Source organism: Rhinoderma darwinii, chromosome 4 (assembly GCF_050947455.1).
Source record: "Rhinoderma darwinii isolate aRhiDar2 chromosome 4, aRhiDar2.hap1, whole genome shotgun sequence".
Lineage (NCBI taxonomy): Eukaryota > Metazoa > Chordata > Amphibia > Anura > Rhinodermatidae > Rhinoderma > Rhinoderma darwinii.
Genome location: NC_134690.1, coordinates 176,473,585 through 176,494,720, shown reverse-complemented (window position 1 = coordinate 176,494,720; position 21,136 = coordinate 176,473,585). Strand labels below are relative to the sequence as shown.

Sequence of the window (21,136 nt, the reverse complement as noted above, 5' to 3'; positions counted from 1 at the left end):
GCACAATTATAGGGACTTAGGAAAAATTGTGGCAGAAAAATTTGCCAAAAAGCTTCAGCATTGCATAGATACTATACTTCATCCAGGAGAACGGAAACAAAAATATACAGGACAAATTTTGTTGATATTTCACATTAAAAAAAAGTAGCAAGAAGACCAGACTAAGGTGAGGTGGCAGGGGTGCTATGGCAGAATGTCTGACTATATTACCGAATTTCTAATGGCAGCCCCAACAGTCTCTATGTCTGAGAAGGAGCAAAAACTTGAATGTTTCGATTTAATTGTATGGATTTAAGTGCTCCTTGCTGCATGTGATCATGTATATACAGATGTAGCTGATCTGAATGTCGTTCAACTGCTGCACACCTTGAAAACTCAGAGAGATAAGAGAAGATAAGATATCTCTGGATGTTTATGTGCAGTTCTAAGGAAAAAAAATAAATCACATATTACACTATGGACCAAATGACATGATGGTCTCTGCTACATCTGTACCATACCTACTATAAAAAACAGCTCTATTATCAACAGTATCGAGGTGTACATTCTTTGATTTGTAATATTTTGCTGCCTCCAAAAACATTGATACTTACATGGACACTAACTTTTCAAATATGCCAGTTTAATATATATATATATATATATATATATATATATATATATATATATATATAGAAAAAGAAACTTTGCAGCACTCCAACATGAAAAAGGTGGTGGTTTATTTCATCCAAAACAACAGCAACGTTTCAATCCTACAATAGGATCTTTATCAAGCCTAGTGACACATCTACTCAACAAACTTATATATGGTGGAGGCTATTTAACATAATTGGCCTCATTGTAATACAATAAAGTGCAAAGTGTATGAAAACTTACATAATACATAGTGTAAGGTATCATCATAAAAATAAACATGATACAGAAAAAACAAAAGTGTATATGTGACATCGTAAATAGCAATATGCAATCTCAAAAACATTAAAAACAACTGATTACATCATAATCATTTATGCAGCAGTGGTGTAAAATCTATCATCGTATCGCCACTCACCAATCAGAACTTCAGATTTAACTAGTCAATCATTGGTATATGTATTCATATGAATGTATTGCAGCAATCAGCTGCCGCCCTCGTGGTGATTAAAGTTTGACATATCCGTGTAATCTCCCGAGGCGGAAGTATGTCATCATTCAGCAGCAGATACCTATTGACAAGGCTATGTCGGTCAGAAAGTCAATAATGGCAAAAAAATGCAAGTATATTAATCAATGCTCCTCATGGTAAGTGATGGAGATATTAAGGATATCTAAAAGTAACTTTATATTTGCTTTTTAAAGACGATCCACACGTGGGTACAAAGATCTCTGTTCACAATCAAGTAACCAGAGCGATCTTGTTCCCGGAGTTAAGGGACCACATAGCATAGATCGCCACCTGGCTTTACATAAAAAAGAATTGAGGTGGATATTTTTATTGAACACATTAAAACCATGTGGGCTTAATGTAGAATTTGTTGTAGATAGGATAGCTTTATGATGTCCTCATGTTCTTTTTCCTTGGGTTCTTTGATGTCCTCTTCGGTATTATGATCGTTGACACATGAACATCAATATCTATATTTCTTATGTACTATCAATGTTTGATAAATACTAAAACTCTATTTTTTGTATTTTTTTAGATTGGAATACCACTCCCAACAGAATTTCGGAACTTCTTTGATGATTTTTTCAAATAGTAAAATTACTGTGTTATGGGTATCTGACGGGGCTGTGTTTAATGCATTGAGTCTTATTATATCAATAAATATATTTATTATTTGTTGAATTTTTTCTAGTCTCCTATTTGGTTTTTAAGTGATATAGAGATATGATAGCCTGTGGAAGAAAAGTGAGAAGGATTCTCATATTTTTCATGATTTATACTTTATAGATACTATGTCACTGATGTGACAATCTGGGTCCGTTACACGGATGAGGGTGATGGGACATCCTGGACACGTGAAGACGTAGCTATGTGGTCCCTTAACTCCGGGAACAAGATCGCTCTGGTTACTTGATTGTGAACAGAGATCTTTGTACCCACGTGTGGATCGTCTTTAAAAAGCAAATATAAAGTTACTTTTAGATATCCTTAATATCTCCATCACTTACCATGAGGAGCATTGATTAATATACTTGCATTTTTTTGCCATTATTGACTTTCTGACCGACATAGCCTTGTCAATAGGTATCTGTGACAGAGTTGCAAAAGTTGCTTAGCAACCTATGATGCAGTTACTTACGGGTCCGTTCAGTGGAACGCATTGACACGCATTACATCATATATATGCGATCGATGCTCTCTGCTGCTGAATGATGACATACTTCCGCCTCGGGAGATTACACGGATATGTCAAACTTTAATCACCACGAGGGCGGCAGCTGATTGCTGCAATACATTCCTATGAATACATATACCAATGATTGACTAGTTAAATCTGAAGTTCTGATTGGTGAGTGGCGATACGATGATAGATTTTACACCACTGCTGCATAAATGATTATGATGTAATCAGTTGTTTTTAATGTTTTTGAGATTGCATATTGCTATTTACGATGTCACATATACACTTTTGTTTTTTCTGTATCATGTTTATTTTTATGATGATACCTTACACTATGTATTATGTAAGTTTTCATACACTTTGCACTTTATTGTATTACAATGAGGCCAATTATGTTAAATAGCCTCCACCATATATAAGTTTGTTGAGTAGATGTGTCACTAGGCTTGATAAAGATCCTATTGTAGGATTGAAACGTTGCTGTTGTTTTGGATGAAATAAACCACCACCTTTTTCATGTTGGAGTGCTGCAAAGTTTCTTTTTCTATACATTATAATACGTCCGAGGATCGGGACGTTTTGCTGGGCACCTGGTCGATTGTTCTTGTGTGAGTGCTGCTGCCTTCTTGTTTGCTATATATATATATATATATATATATATATATATATATATATATATATATATATAGACACACACACACACACACACACACACACACATACACATACACACATAGGGGGTTGCATAAGTAGGTATACAGTTTAAAAATTAGGTAACTGTAATAACAATAAATAGGTATAGCTATAGGTATAATCTTCCCCTGTATACCTAATTATGCAGCCAATGTAATCTATACACTACCCTTCAAAAGTTTAGGGTCACTTAGAAATGTCCTTATTTTTGCAAGAAAAGCACAGTTTTTTTTCAATGAAGATAACATTAAATTAATCAGAAATACACTCTATACATTGTTAATGTGCTAAATCACTATTCTAGCTGCAAACGTCTGGATTTTAATGCAATATCTACATAGGTGTATAGAGGCCCATTTCCCGCAACCATCACTCCAGTGTTCTAATGGTACATTGTGTTTGCTAACTGTGTTAGAATGCTAATGGATGATTAGAAAACACTTGAAAACCCTTGTGCAATTATGTTAGCACCGCTGTAAACAGTTTTGCTGTTTAGAGGAGCTATAAAACTGACCTTCCTTTGAGCTAGTTGAGAATCTGGAGCATTACATTTGTGGGTTCGATTAAACTCTCAAAATGGCTAGAAAAAGAGAGCTTTCATGTGAAACTCGACAGTCTATTCTTGTTCTTAGAAATGAAGGCTATTCCATGCGAGAAATTGCCAAGAAACTGAAGATTTCCTACAACGGTGTGTACTACTCCCTTCAAAGGACAGCACAAACAGGCTCTAACCAGAGTAGAAAGAGAAGTGGGAGGCCCCACTGCACAACTGAGCAACAAGACAAGTACATTAGAGTCTCTAGTTTGAGAAATAGACTCCTCACAGGTCCTCAAGTGGCAGCTTCATTAAATAGTACCCGCAATACGCCAGTGTCAACGTCTACAGTGAAGAGGCGACTCCGGGATGCTGGCCTTCAGGGCAGAGTGGCAAAGAAAAAGCCATATCTGAGACTGGCTAATAAAAGGAAAAGATTAATATGGGCAAAAGCACACAGACATTGGACAGAGGAAGATTGGGAAAAAGTGTTATGGACAGACGAATCGAAGTTTGAGGTGTTTGGATCACACAGAAGAACATTTGTGAGACGCAGAACAACTGAAAAGATGCTGGAAGAGTGCCTGACGCCATCTGTCAAGCATGGTGGAGGTAATGTGATGGTCTGGGGTTGCTTTGGTGCTGGTAAAGTGGGAGATTTGTACAAGGTAAAAGGGATTTTGAATAAGGAAGGCTATCACTCCATTTTGCAACGCCATGCCATACCCTGTGGACAGCGCTTGATTGGAGCCAATTTCATCCTACAACAGGACAATGACCCAAAGCACACCTCCAAATTATGCAAGAACTATTTAGGGAAGAAGCAGGCAGCTGGTATTCTATCTGTAATGGAGTGGCCAGCGCAGTCACCAGATCTCAACCCCATAGAGCTGTTGTGGGAACAGCTTGACCGTATGGTATGCAAGAGGTGCCCATCAAGCCAATCCAACTTGTGGGAGGGGCTTCTGGAAGCATGGGGTGAAATTTCTCCCGATTACCTCAGCAAATTAACAGCTAGAATGCCAAAGGTCTGCAATGCTGTAATTGCTGCAAATGGAGCATTCTTTGACCAAAGCAAAGTTTGAAGGAGAAAATTATTATTTGAAATAAAAATCAATATTTCTAACCTTGTCAATGTCTTGACTATATTTTCTAGTCATTTTGCAACACATTTGATAAATATAAGTGTGAGTTTTCATGGAAAACACAAAATTGTCTGGGTGACCCCAAACTTTTGAACGGTAGTGTGTGTATATATATAGATATCTACACACACACACACACACACACACACACACACACACACACACTGTAATTTGATTACTACTAAAATTTGGTTGTTTTATCCATGCAAATTTTGTGTCTCCCTTCCTGTTGTAGCGTCCATGGCCACGGGCCGTCGGGTTTGCTCACCTCCCGACGCCCGCAGCCATAGATCTGTGAGCGCTGGTCCCCATCTCCTTCCTAGGAGATGCCAGCGCTCATTTACGCTCCGTTCGGCTGTGTCCCGTAGGGTGCACGCGCACGCTCGTGCCCGGCCTTAAAGGGCCAGCGCGCGCAAATAGGAGGAAGTCATCATCAACTGCCACAATTTCCTGGTCTATAAGAAGGACCCTGGCCTTCTAATCCTTGCCTGAGCGTTGTTAGTTTTCCCAGTCTGTCTTGCAAATGGTCCCCGTGCTGTGCCTTAGTATCAAGTCATGCCACGCCCTGTGTCATCTGCCAGGTCCAGAGGAATCCACCACGTCCTGTGTCATCCGCCACGTCCAGAGGAATCCGCCACGTCCAGAGGAATCCGCCACGTTTGGTGTCTTCTGCCATGTCCTGACGAATCCGCCACGTCCTGTGTCATCTGCCACGTCCGGAGGAATGTGCCACGTCTGGCGCAACTTGCGGCTCCTGTGTCATCCGCAACGTTTGGCGCCATCTGCTGCAACCATCTCCATCTGTGCCAGAGCTGCGGCCACCGTCTGGACTATACAGGTACTCTTGTGCGGGACATTGTATTTCTAGGGTGTCCTGTTGTTTGGCCAGCTGCCTCCCCGCTACGGCGGTACGGCCTAGTGGGTCCACTAACCCGCTTCATGACACCTGTAATCTGTTACCCACCCCTTGTTGTCAAACAAAATTTGTCTCAAGTTACAGAGCAGAGGAGATAGACTTCAGGAAATTAGCGTTTGTCTTTTTTTACAGCCTGCCCATAGAAGTCTATAGAGAGGGGAGGAGGCAACAGAGAAAGAGACACAAACACGCTGCCCATAGAAGCCTTTGGAAAGAGGAGGGAGGTAGCAAAAACAAAACAAAATACACTGTCCATAGAAGTCTATAGAGAGGGGAGAGAGACACGCAAGCACACTGCCCAGAAAAATCTATGGAGAGGGGAGGGGGTGCAGGAGGAGGGAGAACAGTGAGAGACACAGATGCTGCTGCCTATAGAAAGCTATGGAGAAGGGAGGGGGAGCAGGAAGAGGAAGCAGAGAGAAAAAGACTCTGCTGATAGCAGTCTATGGAGAGGGGAGGAGGTAGCAGAGTGAAAGAGAAACCCACACACAAAAAGACTTGGTGCAACGGATGGTAAGAGATATAATGTATGTCACGCTAATGCTGGATTCACAAATACACTGCACATTACTACTGTATAATCTCCACCAGCTTGCTGCAGCTTCAACATTTTATATATATATATATATATATATATATATAAATAATCAGATGTAGGAGAGCAGGATTTTCATCTTCTCTATGCGTGAATCTAGCACTACATTATATGTGACATACGTAATCTGTGACATACACTAAATCCCTTACCATCAGTTGCACAACGTGTGTGTGTGTGTGTGTGTGTGTGTGTGTGTGTGTGTCTCTTTCACTCTGTTACCTCCTCCCCACTCCGTAGACTATCGGCAGCATCTGTTTCTCTCTGCTTCCTCTTCCTGCTCCCCCTCCCTTCTCCATAGCTTTCTATAGGCAGCAGCATCTGTGTCTCGCACTGTGCTTTCTATACGGACACATCATTTAGGCTCCACCCACTAGCTCAGAGGAAACTGAGAATAAGGGTATGTTCACACGCCTTATTTTCGGCCTGTAAACGGCCGAAAAATCGGAAGCAGAACGCCTCCAAACATCTGCCCATTGATTTCAATAGGAAAAACGGCGTTCTTTTCCGACGGGCCGTTTTAAAAACGGCCGGGTAAAAAAACAGGCGCAAAAAAGAAGTGCAGGTCACTTCTTGGGACGTTTTTGAAGTCGTTTTTCAGACGCTATTGAAAACAGCTCCAAAAACTGCCATAAAAAACGCAGCGAAAAACCCAGCAAAAATCGCGAGTGGCTTAAAAAACGTCTGAAAATCAGGAGCTGTTTTCCCTTGAAAACAGCTCCGTATTTTCAGACGTTTTTGAGTTTGTGTGTGAACATACCCTTAAAGATCGAGCCTGCAGAGGGGAAACAGGTAACATACAAAAACACCATATTCAAGTCATAATTCCCAGAAATAGTGTTATTACACACACACACACACACACACACACACACACACACACACACAACGTGGCGAGCATATTACAAATCAAGGTTCTTTCTGGCACACACATTATCACATTTGGCCAACAATATTGGTACACGAAAAAGAAATTTGCCCCATTGTGTGTGTCTGTAGAAAACGTTATATTCTATTGATTACCAACAAACATCTGTCTGAAGCCTTTTTAAAAACAATAAAACCGACAAAAAAAGCTGCAAAAACTTAACCTAAATGCTGTGTGTAAGGGTATGTGCACACACACTAATTACGTCCGGAATTGACGGACGTATTTCGGCCGCAAGTCCCGGACCGAACACAGTGCAAGGAGCCGGGCTCCTAGTATCATACTTATGTACGATGCTAGGAGTCCCTGCCTCTCTGCAGGACAACTGTCCCGTAGTATAATCATGTTTTCAGTACGGGACAGTTGTCCTGCAGCGAGGCAGGGACTCCTAGCATCGTACATAAGTATGATGCTAGGAGCCCGGCTCCCTGCACTGAGTTCGGTCCACTACTTGCGGCCGAAATACGTCCGTCAATTTCGGACGTAATTAGTGTGTGTGCACATACCCTAAATCCACTCTTAAATGGGCTGTCTCTTTAAGATAAGTCCTGTTCATATGTCCTATAGACGTCAATTGATAGGGGTCCCCATTCTGGGAGCCTCTCTATAAGCCCTTATCGGAGAATCACTAACAAGCAGAGGCCCTCACTCAGGCGGACTCGAGCCGTCCATGTACAGTATTATATAGACATGTAATACTAAATTGTCACCAGTAAAATAATTTGTTCACCACGGGTCTCAAGATCTTGATCAGGAGTGATCAGCTAAACGACTTGTGGTTCTCATATTAAAAGGGGTCTGTCAGGAGACATTTTTACGTCGGTGGTGAGAATCAAGAGGCTCATGCAGTATATTGTACCTCCAAGATGAAATAACAAACCTAAGATAAATCTGGAAGTAAGAGTAAACGCCTCTTTTCTTAGTATTAGAAAACATTGCAGGATGGACAGCACGCTCAGAGGGGCCTGTACGCTACATACAATACTAGGTACGTTAAAAACAAAGAACGCAAAAGTAACTTGTGGCTTATTATAAAACACAGTTAGTCTTTATGGTTCGCTTTGTACTGAAAAAAAAGGTAAGGCTAAATATATAATGTAGGGATGTGATAACTGGGTTATATAAACATAAACTAGTGCTCAGTAATACATTGTCTGACTACAAAACTCAAACTGGACAGAACGTTTTCATTAATAATTGGACTTTTCATATATAGTTAGAAAACATGTCTGGATGTATGTATTACCAGATTATTATCGGATATCTCATTTCGAGGTACAATCTTAAACTACAAATATATTTATTATATACAACTAATAAAAAATTTTAGCTTTCCATTGACATTTCTCAGTTTCTCCTCCCGTTACTACACTTTCGGCTTCTTTTTTCCTTACAGCTGAAATAAACAACCTGGTATCATTTGGATCCATCCTGCACAAGTACACATATTTATAGGGAATAGAACAGCAATTGTAAAGTGCTGCCATGAACCATAAAACACATACAGTACGGATTTGCTGGTGTATATGATTTTGCTGTCCAGTTGATATTCTCTCTATACACTCAATGGGACCGTGCTTATACACATTTACATGCGCTGTACCAGACAAAATTATGAATAAAAAATAAAATGCTTGACTATTGCTCACATATACAATTCAAGAGATCATACAGAGCGGCGGAAATCCCCCCTAAAGTTGCCATCTTTGCCACTTTTGAGCCGTTTGTGACCTTTCTACACCAGAAATGGTTAAATGGTGTAGAAAAGTCGTTAAATTCCCCGTAATGGGGGAGATATATCAGAACTAGTGCAGAGTAAAAGTGGAGTCATTGTCCACTGAAACTAATCAGATTCCACCTCTCATAGGCCCTTTGGAAAATGAAAGCAGCAACCTGATTGGTTGCCATGGGTAACTTACTCCTCTTTTTGTTTGCACCAGTTTTGATTTATCTTCTTGTGTTCTTATTTTTTCCAATTTCTAAATGTAATTATATATTAACTGAATATGTAATAGCTCAGTCTTTTTTTCCCCCTCCATCTTGCATATTGTTGAGGTGCACCAGGACGCTGTGACTGGCGTGTTGTCTAGTCCAGTTGTTTGAGCATTTGCTACAGACAACAATGAAAAGCAACAAATGCACGTGCAGAATTATCTTGCAACATCTCATCTTTACTCCTGGAAATTAAAGAGCAACTGGGGACACGGGAACAATGTTTTTGATATTGATGGGGGTCCTAATGGTTTGACCCCAAAAGATCAGGCATGAATGTACATACTATAAATGACTGTCATCAGAAGATTCCCTTAAATCACTGTATAATAAGGAGTTATGCTACTGTATAATATACTCTGCATTTCAATTACTCACTAAACAGTCTCGGCTGAGGGCCAATATATGTTACCAATAGCTATGCATTAAAATCCGCACAGGAGATTTATCGTGTTTTTCAGACTATAACCCCTAAAGGACCCATGACGAAAATACACGTCATGGAGCGGAGGGGTGATGTTTGGAGTGGGTTCACGTGCTGAGCCCGCTCCATACACCGTAGCTGTCGGCTGTGTATTACAGCTGGAACGCTGCTCTAACAGCCAGGAACAGCGATCGTGCGGTTCCAGGCCGTTTAGTTAAATGCCGCGGTCAATAACGACCACGGCATTTAAACAGTTAGGAGGAGGGGGCGACTTTCTTCAACAGCCCAACGGCCCCCCTGCAGTTGGATCGGGGGGTGCCGAGGTCTGTCTTCTGTCTGCCTCAGCTAAGCCATGGCTCCGGCATGGCTTAGCAGAAGCCTGTAAAAATGACAATATACTGCAATACATTTGTATTGCAGTGTATTGTACCAGCGATCTAACGATCGCTGGTTCAAGTCCCCTAGGGGGACTAATAAAATGTAAAAAAACGTTAAATACATTTCTAAAAAGTGTAAAAAAATTAAAAAAAAAAAAACTCCTTTTTCCACAAGCAAACAATTTAAAAAGTTGGTATCGCCGCATCCGTAAAAGTCTGAACTATTACAATATACAATTATTTAACTCGCACGGTGAACGGCGTAAAAAAAATATATAATTAAAACACCCGAATCATTGTTTTTTGGTCACCTAAGCGCTGAAAAAAAACCAGAAATAAAGTGATCAAAATAAAGTGTGTACCAAAAAATTGTACCAATAAAAACTACAGCTCATCCTGCAAAAAATAAACCCACACACCGCTCATTCGACCGAAAAATAAAAAAAAAAGTTATGGCTCTCAGACTGTGGTGAAACAGAACAATTTTTTTTGTTAACAAATAGTTGCTTTGTAAAAGTAGTAAAATATAAAAAAAAAGCTATATAAGTTTGGTATCATCGTAATCGTATCGAGACGCAGAATAAAGTTCAGTTGTCGTTTTTACCGCACGGTGAAAGCCGTAAAAACAAAACCAAAAAAAACAATGGAGGAATTTAGTTTTTTTCCAGTTCCACCCCACAAATAATTTTTTTTCTCCGTTTCCCAGTACATTATATGGTATTTTAAATGGTGCCCATCGAAGCTACAGCTCCTCCCGCAAAAAAATAAGCATTCTTACCCCTCCATTGATGGAAAATTAAAAACGTTATGGCTTGGAAGGCGGGGAGTGAAAAAATAAAATGTAAAAATGAAAAATGGCTGGGTCGTTAAAGGGATAAGTGTTAGTTTAGACATTGCGTGAATACGGCGGATTTTCCGCAACGGAATTAGTTACGCCAAATCCGCAGCAGCAAAGTGGATGAGATGAAACAAATCTCATCCAGACGCTGCGTAAATGCTGACCGGAAAAAAACGCTCAGAAATTGACCTGCGGTGCAGTTTTATTCCGCAGCATGTCAATTGTATTTACGTAAATGCTGCTTATTTGTTGCGGGATTTCCCCATTGAATTTGATGGGGAGGTAAATCCCACAACAAACAGCACTTTTTTGCAGCAAGTTTGCAGCCATCTCTCCTCAAAAAACAAAATTATACTTACCTAGGAGTCTGTTTCTTCCTCCTGGGATGACATTTCATCCCACGTGACCGCCGCTACAACCAATCACAGGCTGTAGCGGTGCTCAAATGGAAACGTCATCCGTGGAGGCCGGCCGGCCGGCAAAGTATAATAAGAAAATTTATTTATTTCATATTTTACAAATAAAAAAGCTATTTGTTTAAAAAAAAATTGTTCTGTTTCAGCACATTCTGAGAGCCATAACCGTTATATTTTTTCATCCATTGAGTGGTGTGAGGGCTTATTTTTTGTGGAACGAGCTGTAGTTTGTATTGGCAGCATTTTTTGGTGCATACGTCTTTTTGATCACTTTTTATTAAATTTTATTTTAGCGCGATCAAAAAACAACGATTCTGGTGTTTTAAATTTTTTTCTTATGCCGTTCACCTTGCGAGTTGAATAATGGTATATTGTAATAGATCTGACTTTTACGGACGCAGCGTTACCAATTTTTTTTCTTTTTTTACACTTATCTAACTTTTTTTTAACACATTTTATTAGTTCCCCTAGGGGACTTGAACCAGCGATCGTTAGATCGGTACAATACACTGCAATACATGGATGAGCTAAGGAAACCGCATAACACGCTGAGCTACGCCGTTTTTGCAACTCCCATAGTAGTGAATGACAAGTACGGAAGCAGCGTAGCATGCAAACTATGCTGTTTCCGTAACTACCATTCAGTTCCAAGTAGTCAAGTGACCGGGAGAGCACAAACACCTAGAACGGGGTTTAAGTGGCCCGCATCTATCTGACATATCCTGTGGATGTGTCATAAATGTCCTTCATGGAAAAATCCCTATAAATGCCACGGTCTCTATTGACTGCAGCATTTAACGAGTTAAACAGCCAGGAGCAGCGCGTTTGCTGTTCCTGGCAGGTGGAGCAGCGTGTCAGCTGACACCTGCATTGTATCGAGTGGGCTCAGCGAGTGAGCCCGCTCCAAACATCATCTCCCCACTCCATGATGTGCTGGCACGTCATGGGTCGGGAAGGGGTTTAGTAAGGAAGCGGTCAGGGGCCCGGCGCAGCCTGGTCCCTTGACTGCTGAAAAGAAGACGAAAGGACTTTTAAGCAAGACTTAATCTAAACCTTAGAGGTTCTCTGTTTTTAAGGGAAACATTTCAGAAGAACTATACTTCTTTTCAGTGAAGTTCATGACACAGGAAGGTTTGTGACAATCCTCAAGAATTTTTTCGCAAGTTGTTGTCACTTGTGAAATAATTAAGGAATAACTTCCACAAGAACATGGCGGATAACATTAAAATGTTCAGCTGCATGATTAGAGAGTGGTACATTAACCGAAATGAAGGGGTATTAGGTGTATTGTGTCGTGGAATACTGGCCATCATATTTCAATTAAAATGTATAATATTAAAAGTCATCATTAGCCCACATATATCACCTTGAAAAGAGGTTGTCTCATTAAGATTAAAAACAAAAGCGGTCGCAGCGATTAACTGATCACCGCAGTTCCGGCATCTCTCACCCCTGGCGATCAGCTGTTAATGCCGGGGGATAGAACGGCCAGCCACACATTTCCTGTGCAGCAGCTCTCACACAAAGTGTGGGCCCCAAGCGGAGGTACTCCCTCTATGAGCTCCATATGCCCTAATAGGGCACATGAACAGGGTTTGCCCTGATGGGACAGTCCCTATAAACCATCTTTCACTCGTATTCACTCATCCATAAAATAGGCCCCTCAAGACTTTAGTGGTAACACATTGGTTTACATGCACAATAACATAATTACAGACATTCATTTGAGCACGGAGCAGTCTCGAAAAAGTTCATAATGATACACATTACATGTTTCATCTTATCCCGAGGACAGTTCGATTCATTCTAGTCCTGTTTGGTCCTGCAGAATTCCCCTAATTTATAATACATATAAAATGGCTTCACATTCCAATATGTGTCATATTACTAGTATACTCACGTCCATGACTGTACCTGTAAAGAGAGGCCAGCTCATAGCCCATCACGTCAATAGAAACAAGAAAAAAAATACACTTGTGGTCATTAGTGGTTGTCCAATAGACTATTCCACCAGACATTGAATCCGATGGTGTATTGGCTGCAGCATTCATTTCTTATGGGATAAGGTGACAGTTTCATCCCTGCATTATGAATAGATTATATGTATAGCTGGTAAGACTAAAGGGAAGCAGATTAAGTTAGGACGTTTAAGTGTTAATAAACAAAACTAAAAATGAGAAGGTGCAGATGTAGTAGAATACTGTGTGAACTATAGCACACATTATTTGGTCATTAAATGTGTAACAATGGAATCTGCCAAACCATAGCAGAAGAAACCGGCTCTTCCTGACGCTGAGGTTTAGGTTTCTTGTTTATTCTTCTGTGGCCCTGTCCACCAGAGATAAACATGACAGAGTCCGCCTTAAGTTTCCCTGCTCTCGGTCTTCGGCCACTTTGTGGTGGTACATTGGGGTCACTTAGAAGATCATAAAGAGTGCAATCCTCTCTGCCTATGTCATATGAATTTGAGCCATGAGACAGTGTGAGAGAGCCAGAGGATGAAGATAAGTCACTTTTTTGTGCAATGGACCCCATGGAGCCACCAAGCCAAACGGCGCTGTCGTTATTGTTGCTGGCAGTAGAAGTACTGGCCTCCTCATTTTGTACAGAAGTACTACGAGTGTCCTCCATTTTATCTTCAACATTTGAAGTCTGGCTAGATCTACTTGGTGTCCGCTTGTGTTTTCTGCTCACAGCAGTCGCCATGACAAGGAATTTGACAGCACCATGGTGTGCATGGTAAGATACCAGTCCTCTTCCTATAAAAAGAAATAAAGCAGTTATGATTATTTATTACCACATTACACATCCATACACACATAGGACACCAACAATACTTTTTCTGTTAATAATGCCCTGCGGTCTAATCTTTAAATACTGTGTGTATGGCTTAGCATTTTTCGGCACGGGCCCCCCCATGGCTGGAGGCTCCGCTAGCAGCCGCTATTGCTGCTACAGCACGACGCCACTGAAGGGGTTGTTCCTATAAAAAAAACATGCATCCCCTATCCACAGGATAGGGGATACATGTGGGATCGCTGCAATAAGGAGAACGGGGGACCGAAAGTCCCCCCAAAGATCTCCATGACAAACCTCGGACTTCTGGGGTCTGTCGGCAGCTCCATAGAAATGAATAGTGCACCGGCTGCGCTTGTGCGCGTGCGTGACCAGCGCTCCATTCATTTTTATTGAACTGTGCAGACCCCGGAAGTGCGAGGTTTCTCATGGAGAACTTCAGGGGACTTTCGGTCCCCCGTTCTCCTTATCGCTGCCAGGACAAACTATAGGCTGTTTTTTTTTTGGGGGGGGGGGGGGGGTTGGGGGCTGCATGGCGTTATCTATAAGGGGGGCTGTATGGCGTTATCTACAGGGGGTTTGGGGCTGTATGGCGTTATCGACGGGGGGGGGGGGGCTGTATGGCGTTCAGGGTTGTATGGCGTTATCTACAGGGGGCTGTCTGGCGTTATCTACAGAACTACAGGGGGGGATGTATGGCGTAATCTACAGGAGGGCTGTATGGCGTAATCTACAGGGGGCTGTGTATGGCGCTATCTATAGGGGGCACTATCTACAAAGGGGGGTTGTGTGATACCCAGGGGAGGGGGGGGCCCCAGTCAAAACTTGGCTATGGGGCCCAGTCTTTGCTGGCTTAATAAACCACCATTTTTTTCACGAACACGGAGTGCTGTGGGATTTTCTCATATATATATGTGATTAGGTCATATAACGTTCATCGACCATACACATAATGCATACTTAAAAGTCAGATTGTTAGAGGGCATTTCCACACATTTGATATCCGAATGTATGTTAGGAGAGTTCTACAAATCTATCCTGGCAATTCTACAATTCTAGGAATATTTCATGTAACGTAATAACCTTGTATTAGTCTTTGGTGTGAAGTTTACTACTTTGAATGAAACACCTCCCCTCTTCCTCTGCACATTTTACATTCTCCATAAATTCTGTCATCTCCTTCCCTCTAAGTCTCTTAGGAAGCTTAAACACCATTGTTCAAATGATGTGAATGCCAAATAAAACAATATTGTTAGACTAGCATCATAAATGAGCTACAGAGGCAGTCCAAGTAAACTACAAATAAAGCTGGCCATACACATATAGTAGCGATTGGCCGGACAATCGTTCGGCTGACAGCTGCTGTATGCACATGTTTATTTCAAAGGGAATAAGACACTCTTAGAATGCCATGTTGAAATCCAACATGCCAGAAACCTCTCCGCCCTCCGACATCTACCATCCCCCCGGCTGGCAGGTTCCCATTCACATGGCATAGTCGGACAATCCCATAGTTATTGACAGGTTTGGACTACTTTTATCTTGTGTATTGCAAGCTTCAGAACAATAGATTGTACATCTAACACATTTTAGCGTTCGTGTGGTGTGTGTGGAGGAGAGGAGCAGGGGTGTGGGTGTGTGGGGGGGGGGGGGGTGGAGTTTCTCTATGAAGAAGGCCTAATATTACTATAAAAGGTTCCATGATGGATAAATCGTATGCATCAATCTGTTTGGATGTTTGCTCATATGTCTACTATACACATGAAAACATGATAAATAGCAGCAGCAATGAGAGAGGAACCACATAATCATGTATAGCTCATGTACATACTGTATTATTTACAGAAACTGTCGTGGACTGTATACTTCTAGCTTTCATTATTTTAGAAGCTAAAAATGGATGTATCATCAGAACATAACATTATTTAAATAAGGTTTTTCTTATATTAAAAAATAAAGAAACTGCCCAAAACAGGTTTAAAATGTATTTATGATTATCCACCTAAAATAAATCTTGAAATATTCCAGATTTCACACTGGCCACTATAGCAGTCTGATATATAAACTGATATTTCCTGTTTTCTGTAGTTCACTTGTCAGCTTTGCTGTATATACAGGCACTGGATAAGCACAGTCATCTCATTATCGAAGCCTATTGTACTGCTGGAAGCCTAGATAAGGTAGTATAGCAACACTATACACACAGATAAGGCTCTTTATGTAGCTCATTATTCCCTGGTCTTTGGGGGAAAGGGCTATACTTCGTCACATCCTGGAGGCTGTAATAACACATGACATTTCTCTGTAAATTGCTTGCTATTTATTACAGCTGCTATATAGAAAATACAGGAATGGAGTGTGTGCGCCTCCAATACGGTCACCCCCTGATAAAGTTTTATAAATAAAAATAAATAGCCACAATATTTAAAAAAGACAGTACTTTTTATACATTAATAGGGTTATCCCAAAATTGACAATTATTGTCTCTCTATAGGATAGGTGATAATTGTCTGATCATTGGGACTACCACCACTTACGAGAACAAGGGTGCCGCATCCCCAGATCATCTTTATTGCACCCCCCACAGTGAGTAGGAGCTTTAATGCAACGGAGGTCAATCATGCGCTTGCCACTCCATCCAATGTCTATGGGACTGTCAGAAGAGGCAGAGTGCTTTACCCGGCTGTTTCCATCATTCCCATAGACTTTGATTAGCGCGCCAGCGCAGATGCTCGACTGCCACTCCATTCAACGTCCTCCTCACTGTGGTCGAGCGATGAGGAGAAACAGGGTGTTCGGGACCACCGTTATTGCGATCAGTGGGACCCCTTGCGGTCAGAAAATTATCACCTATCCTGTGGATAGGTGATAATCGTTGATTCTAAGAATACCACTTTAAAGAAACTAAAATTAAATACATGACACATTCACTTTAAGATGGGTCTTGTTCCAATAACCATGGCAACCTTCTATCCTGAGACAATACGGCACTTTGTTGCTAGTGCTGCAAAAGACAGTAAGCCTTGCACATGTTTATATCACCCATGGTAAAAGGGGTGTTCAGTCCTACCGGAGTTGGGGCCCATTTTACAAAGACTTAATAGCAAATCAGGGGGCTATATACAGGTTTAACATTAGACTTTGTTTAAAATAAAAAGAAAGCAAACCGTTGCAGAAGAATATGAGAATTTATTCTATACTCAGGTGTTTGCTTTCATATTACATCAGTTTAGCAGTACTGTATAAAGGAATCTTAAAAACTCCATATTAACCTAGCTAAGATGTAACAGAAATGCCAACTTTTTCAGTTTTCCCAGGAGTCACCCTGTTTTTAGCTTCCTCCGCACAGTCACCTGGTGATCCATTGTTTTCACCGGGTTGCCGGTGAGAAAGGCTAAAAATAGGGAGCAGGCGCAGCAATAAATAAAAAAATACGATTGTATAATTACCCTCTTTGCTCCTGGCTCGTGTTCAGCTTCAGGTGCCGTTGCACTGGGTCATGACAAGAGACAGGAGCGAGGAGGATATATAGTCTGGTGTCTAAATCTCTTTTTTTTGTCTGATCTGGGGTCTGAATTAAGTTAGGGGGTCTAATCTAGGTTATGAATTAAGTTATGGGTTCTTGTCAGGGTCTGAATAAATTTGGGCGGTCTGGTCTGGGTAGTGAATATATTTAGGGGGTTTTGGTCTGAAGTCTGAATATATTTAGGGGGTCTGAAACTAATTTAGGGGTCTGAATTTAATATAGGGGTCTAGTGTCTAAATGTATTAATAGTGGGGGTCTAAATATATTTAGGGTGTCTGGGATCTGAAATTATTTGTGTGCCATGGGTCTGGTCTGATAATATAGGGGGCTGAATATATTTAGGAGGTATGGTCTGGAGTCAAATAAATTTAGGGGTCTGATATTAATACAGGGTTCTGGTCTGGGGTCTGAGATTACTATAGGGGGTCTAAATATATTTAGGGGATATGGTCCAAGGTCTGATCATAATATAGGTGGTGTGAATATTTTAACAAAGCCCTTTCAAGTCAAGCCCCTCAAAAAAGCCACCCCCATTTTTACTCTGACCCGCTGCTCAATTATCACCCTTTGAAGAGCTCTCCCAGGTTGACATCTCTGAATGTAATATACTTACATTGTTTACAGACCGGTTATGACTAAAAGAGGAGAGATCTGTTGTATAGGAGGAAAATTATTTCCCTCAGTCCTTTAAAATAGGCATTAGTGTTGATGTCGTTAAAAACAGAGTTTAGAAAAGCAAAAGATAAAAAGAACACATTTATCAGAAAAATAAAAGCAGCCTGACTGAGTAAAAACAAAACAATGACATAGTGTCAAATGAGCAAGATCATCAGGTTTCCGACGTTCTGAGTCAGAGGACAAATAAAGAAGTTGGTGAGGGATTCCATTAACTTGGCAGGGTTATCTGCTCGCAGCTCACAGGATAAACACTGAGCCTATGTTTTACAGCTTCACCCACATCACAAATCACTGGCTGTTACAGATGTGGGAATAAGTGAGCCAACATTCAGTGAAGCAGAATGTAGTCAACACTGCAAAGCTGCAAAAAAAATGCACCAAGTGGAAGATCCACTTCATTTCCTGCACAGGCTTGCTGCAAAAATGCCCAGTTCTGGTGACCTCATTTCCGTCACCAGACAGGAGGCAGCTTGTGGAAGGGTAGGCTTAATGAGTCCTCAGTTTGTTTCGTCTTGACCTTGGCTCTACCAGTTTCTTGTTTTAAGACAAGTGATACAGCAAATAGCGCCCCTATGCCCAAGCATTTGACATGTGCTGCAGGTGGCACAGCAATGCAAACCTCAAAATGACATCACCAACCAACAGGTCATATATTATATATACACTACCGTTCAAAAATTTGGGGTCACCCAGACAATTTTGTGTTTTCCATGAAAACTCACACTTATATTTATCAAATGAGTTGCAAAATGACTAGAAAATATAGTCAAGACATTGACAAGGTTAGAAATAATTATTTTTATTTGAAATAATAATTTTCTCCCTCAAACTTTGCTTTCATCAAAGAATGCTCCATTTGCAGCAATTATAGCATTGCAGACCTTTGGCATTCTAGCTGTTAATTTGCTGAGGTAATCGGGAGAAATTTCACCGCATGCTTCCAGAAGGCCCTCCCACAAGTTGGATTGGCTTGATGGGCACTTCTTGCGTACCATACGGTCAAGCTGCTCCCACAACAGCTCTATGGGGTTGAGATCTGGTGACTGCGCTGACCACTCCATTACAGAGAGAATACCAGCTGCCTGCTTCTTCCCTAAATAGTTCTTGCATAATTTGGAGGTGTGCTTTGGGTCATTGTCCTGTTGTAGGATGAAATGGGCTCCAATCAAGCGCTGTCCACAGGGTATGGCATGGCGTTGCAAAATGGAGTGATAGCCTTCCTTATTCAAAATCCCTTTTACCGTGTACAAATCTCCCACCTTACCAGCACCAAAGCAACCCCAGACATTCACATTACCTCCACCATGCTTGACAGATGGCGTCAGGCACTCTTCCAGCATTTTTTCAGTTGTTCTGCGTCTCACAAATGTTCTTCTGTGTGATCCAAACACCTCAAACTTCGATTCGTCTGTCCATAACACTTTTTTACAATCTTCCTCTGTCCAATGTCTGTGTTCTTTTGCCCATATTAATCTTTTCCTTTTATTAGCCAGTCTCAGATATGGCTTTTTCCTTGCCTGAAGGCCAGGATCCCGGAGTCGCCTCTTCACTGTAGACGTTGACACTGGCGTTTTGAGGGTAATATTTAATGAAGCTGCCAGTTGAGGACCTGTGAGGCGTCTATTTCTCAAACTAGAGACTCTAATGTACTTGTCTTGTTGCTCAGTTGTGCAGCGGGGCCTCCCACTTCTCTTTCTACTCTGGTTAGAGCCTGTTTGTGTTGTCCTCTAAAGGGAGTAGTACACACCGTTGTAGGAAATCTTCAGTTTCTTGGCAATTTCTCGCATGGAATAGCCTTCATTTCTAAGAACAAGAATAGACTGTCGAGTTTCACATGAAAGATCTCTTTTTCTAGCCATTTGGAGAGTTTCTTCGAACCCACAAATGTAATGCTCCAGATTCTTAACTAGCAGAAAGGAAGGTCAGTTTTATAGCTCCTCTAAACAGCAAAACTGTTTACAGCGGTGCTAACATAATTGCACAAGGGTTTTCAAGTGTTTTCTAATCATCCATTAGCATTCTAACACCGTTAGCAAACACAATGTACCATTAGAACACTGGAGTGATGGTTGCTGGAAATGGGCCTCTATACACCTATGTAGATATTGCATTAAAAACAGACGTTTGCAGCTAGAATAGTCATTTACCATATTAACAATGTATAGAGTGTAAATTCTGATTAATTTAATGTTATCTTCATTGAAAAAAACTGTGCTTTTCTTTCAAAAATAAGGAAATTTCTAAGTGACCCTAAACTTTTGAACGGTAGTGCATATATATATATATATATATATATATATATATATATATATATATATATATTATAAATGAATGACAACAGAAAACTTTGGCTTTGGTATTTTTGTTTGCATATTTTTAAAAATATTGTTTAGTTTTCTCCAGACAGCACTTACCAGTTACTTTTGGAATTCCTTGTAGACGGGGTACTGGAAACGCTACAATGACACCAAGATTTGTTCCAACCATTAGCAATCCATGACAAACCAGCAGGCTAGTCACAGACACATGCTGCTGTCCTGAATCAAAAACCAAACCAAAAAGCTATGGTTAGTGGGATATTTGAAAAAATATATATAATAATAATAAATTATATATATATATATATATATATATATATATATATATATATATATATATATATATATATATATATACCAGTAGAAAGGCAGCAGCACTCTGTTTCCAAGTGAGAGATCCAATAGTAAAGGGTGCCAGCTGATCGTCTCGATCCAAAGACCATACAGATATCCCAAAAGAAAGTCCAGCAGCACTCCGATAATCAAGATGAAAAAAAGTGAAGTTTATTGTGCCAACATGGCAAGTGCAACGTTTCCGTCCCACCTTGGGACCTTTTTCAAGCATAGTGATACATGCACATTCAGTGGTTTATATAGTGTGTATCCAATATACATAATCAATCTCATTAAAATAG

The 21,136-nt window shown here is 40.7% G+C and overlaps 1 protein-coding gene across 6 annotated transcripts in view; it reads right to left on the bottom strand.

The window, feature by feature from the left end:
• Nucleotides 1-12,853: 12,853 nt before the first annotated feature.
• ARHGEF10 (Rho guanine nucleotide exchange factor 10) overlaps nt 12,854-21,136 on the bottom strand; it is a 231,347-nt gene continuing 223,064 nt past the window's right edge. For all 6 annotated transcript variants that reach the window (XM_075861927.1, XM_075861926.1, XM_075861928.1 and 3 more), the window contains 2 exons: nt 20,598-20,720; nt 12,854-13,942 (listed from right to left, as the gene is read on the bottom strand). In XM_075861927.1, coding sequence (XP_075718042.1) covers nt 13,416-13,942; nt 20,598-20,720 — 650 coding nt within the window. In that variant the 3' untranslated portion in view covers nt 12,854-13,415. The remainder of the gene's footprint in view (nt 13,943-20,597; nt 20,721-21,136) is intronic.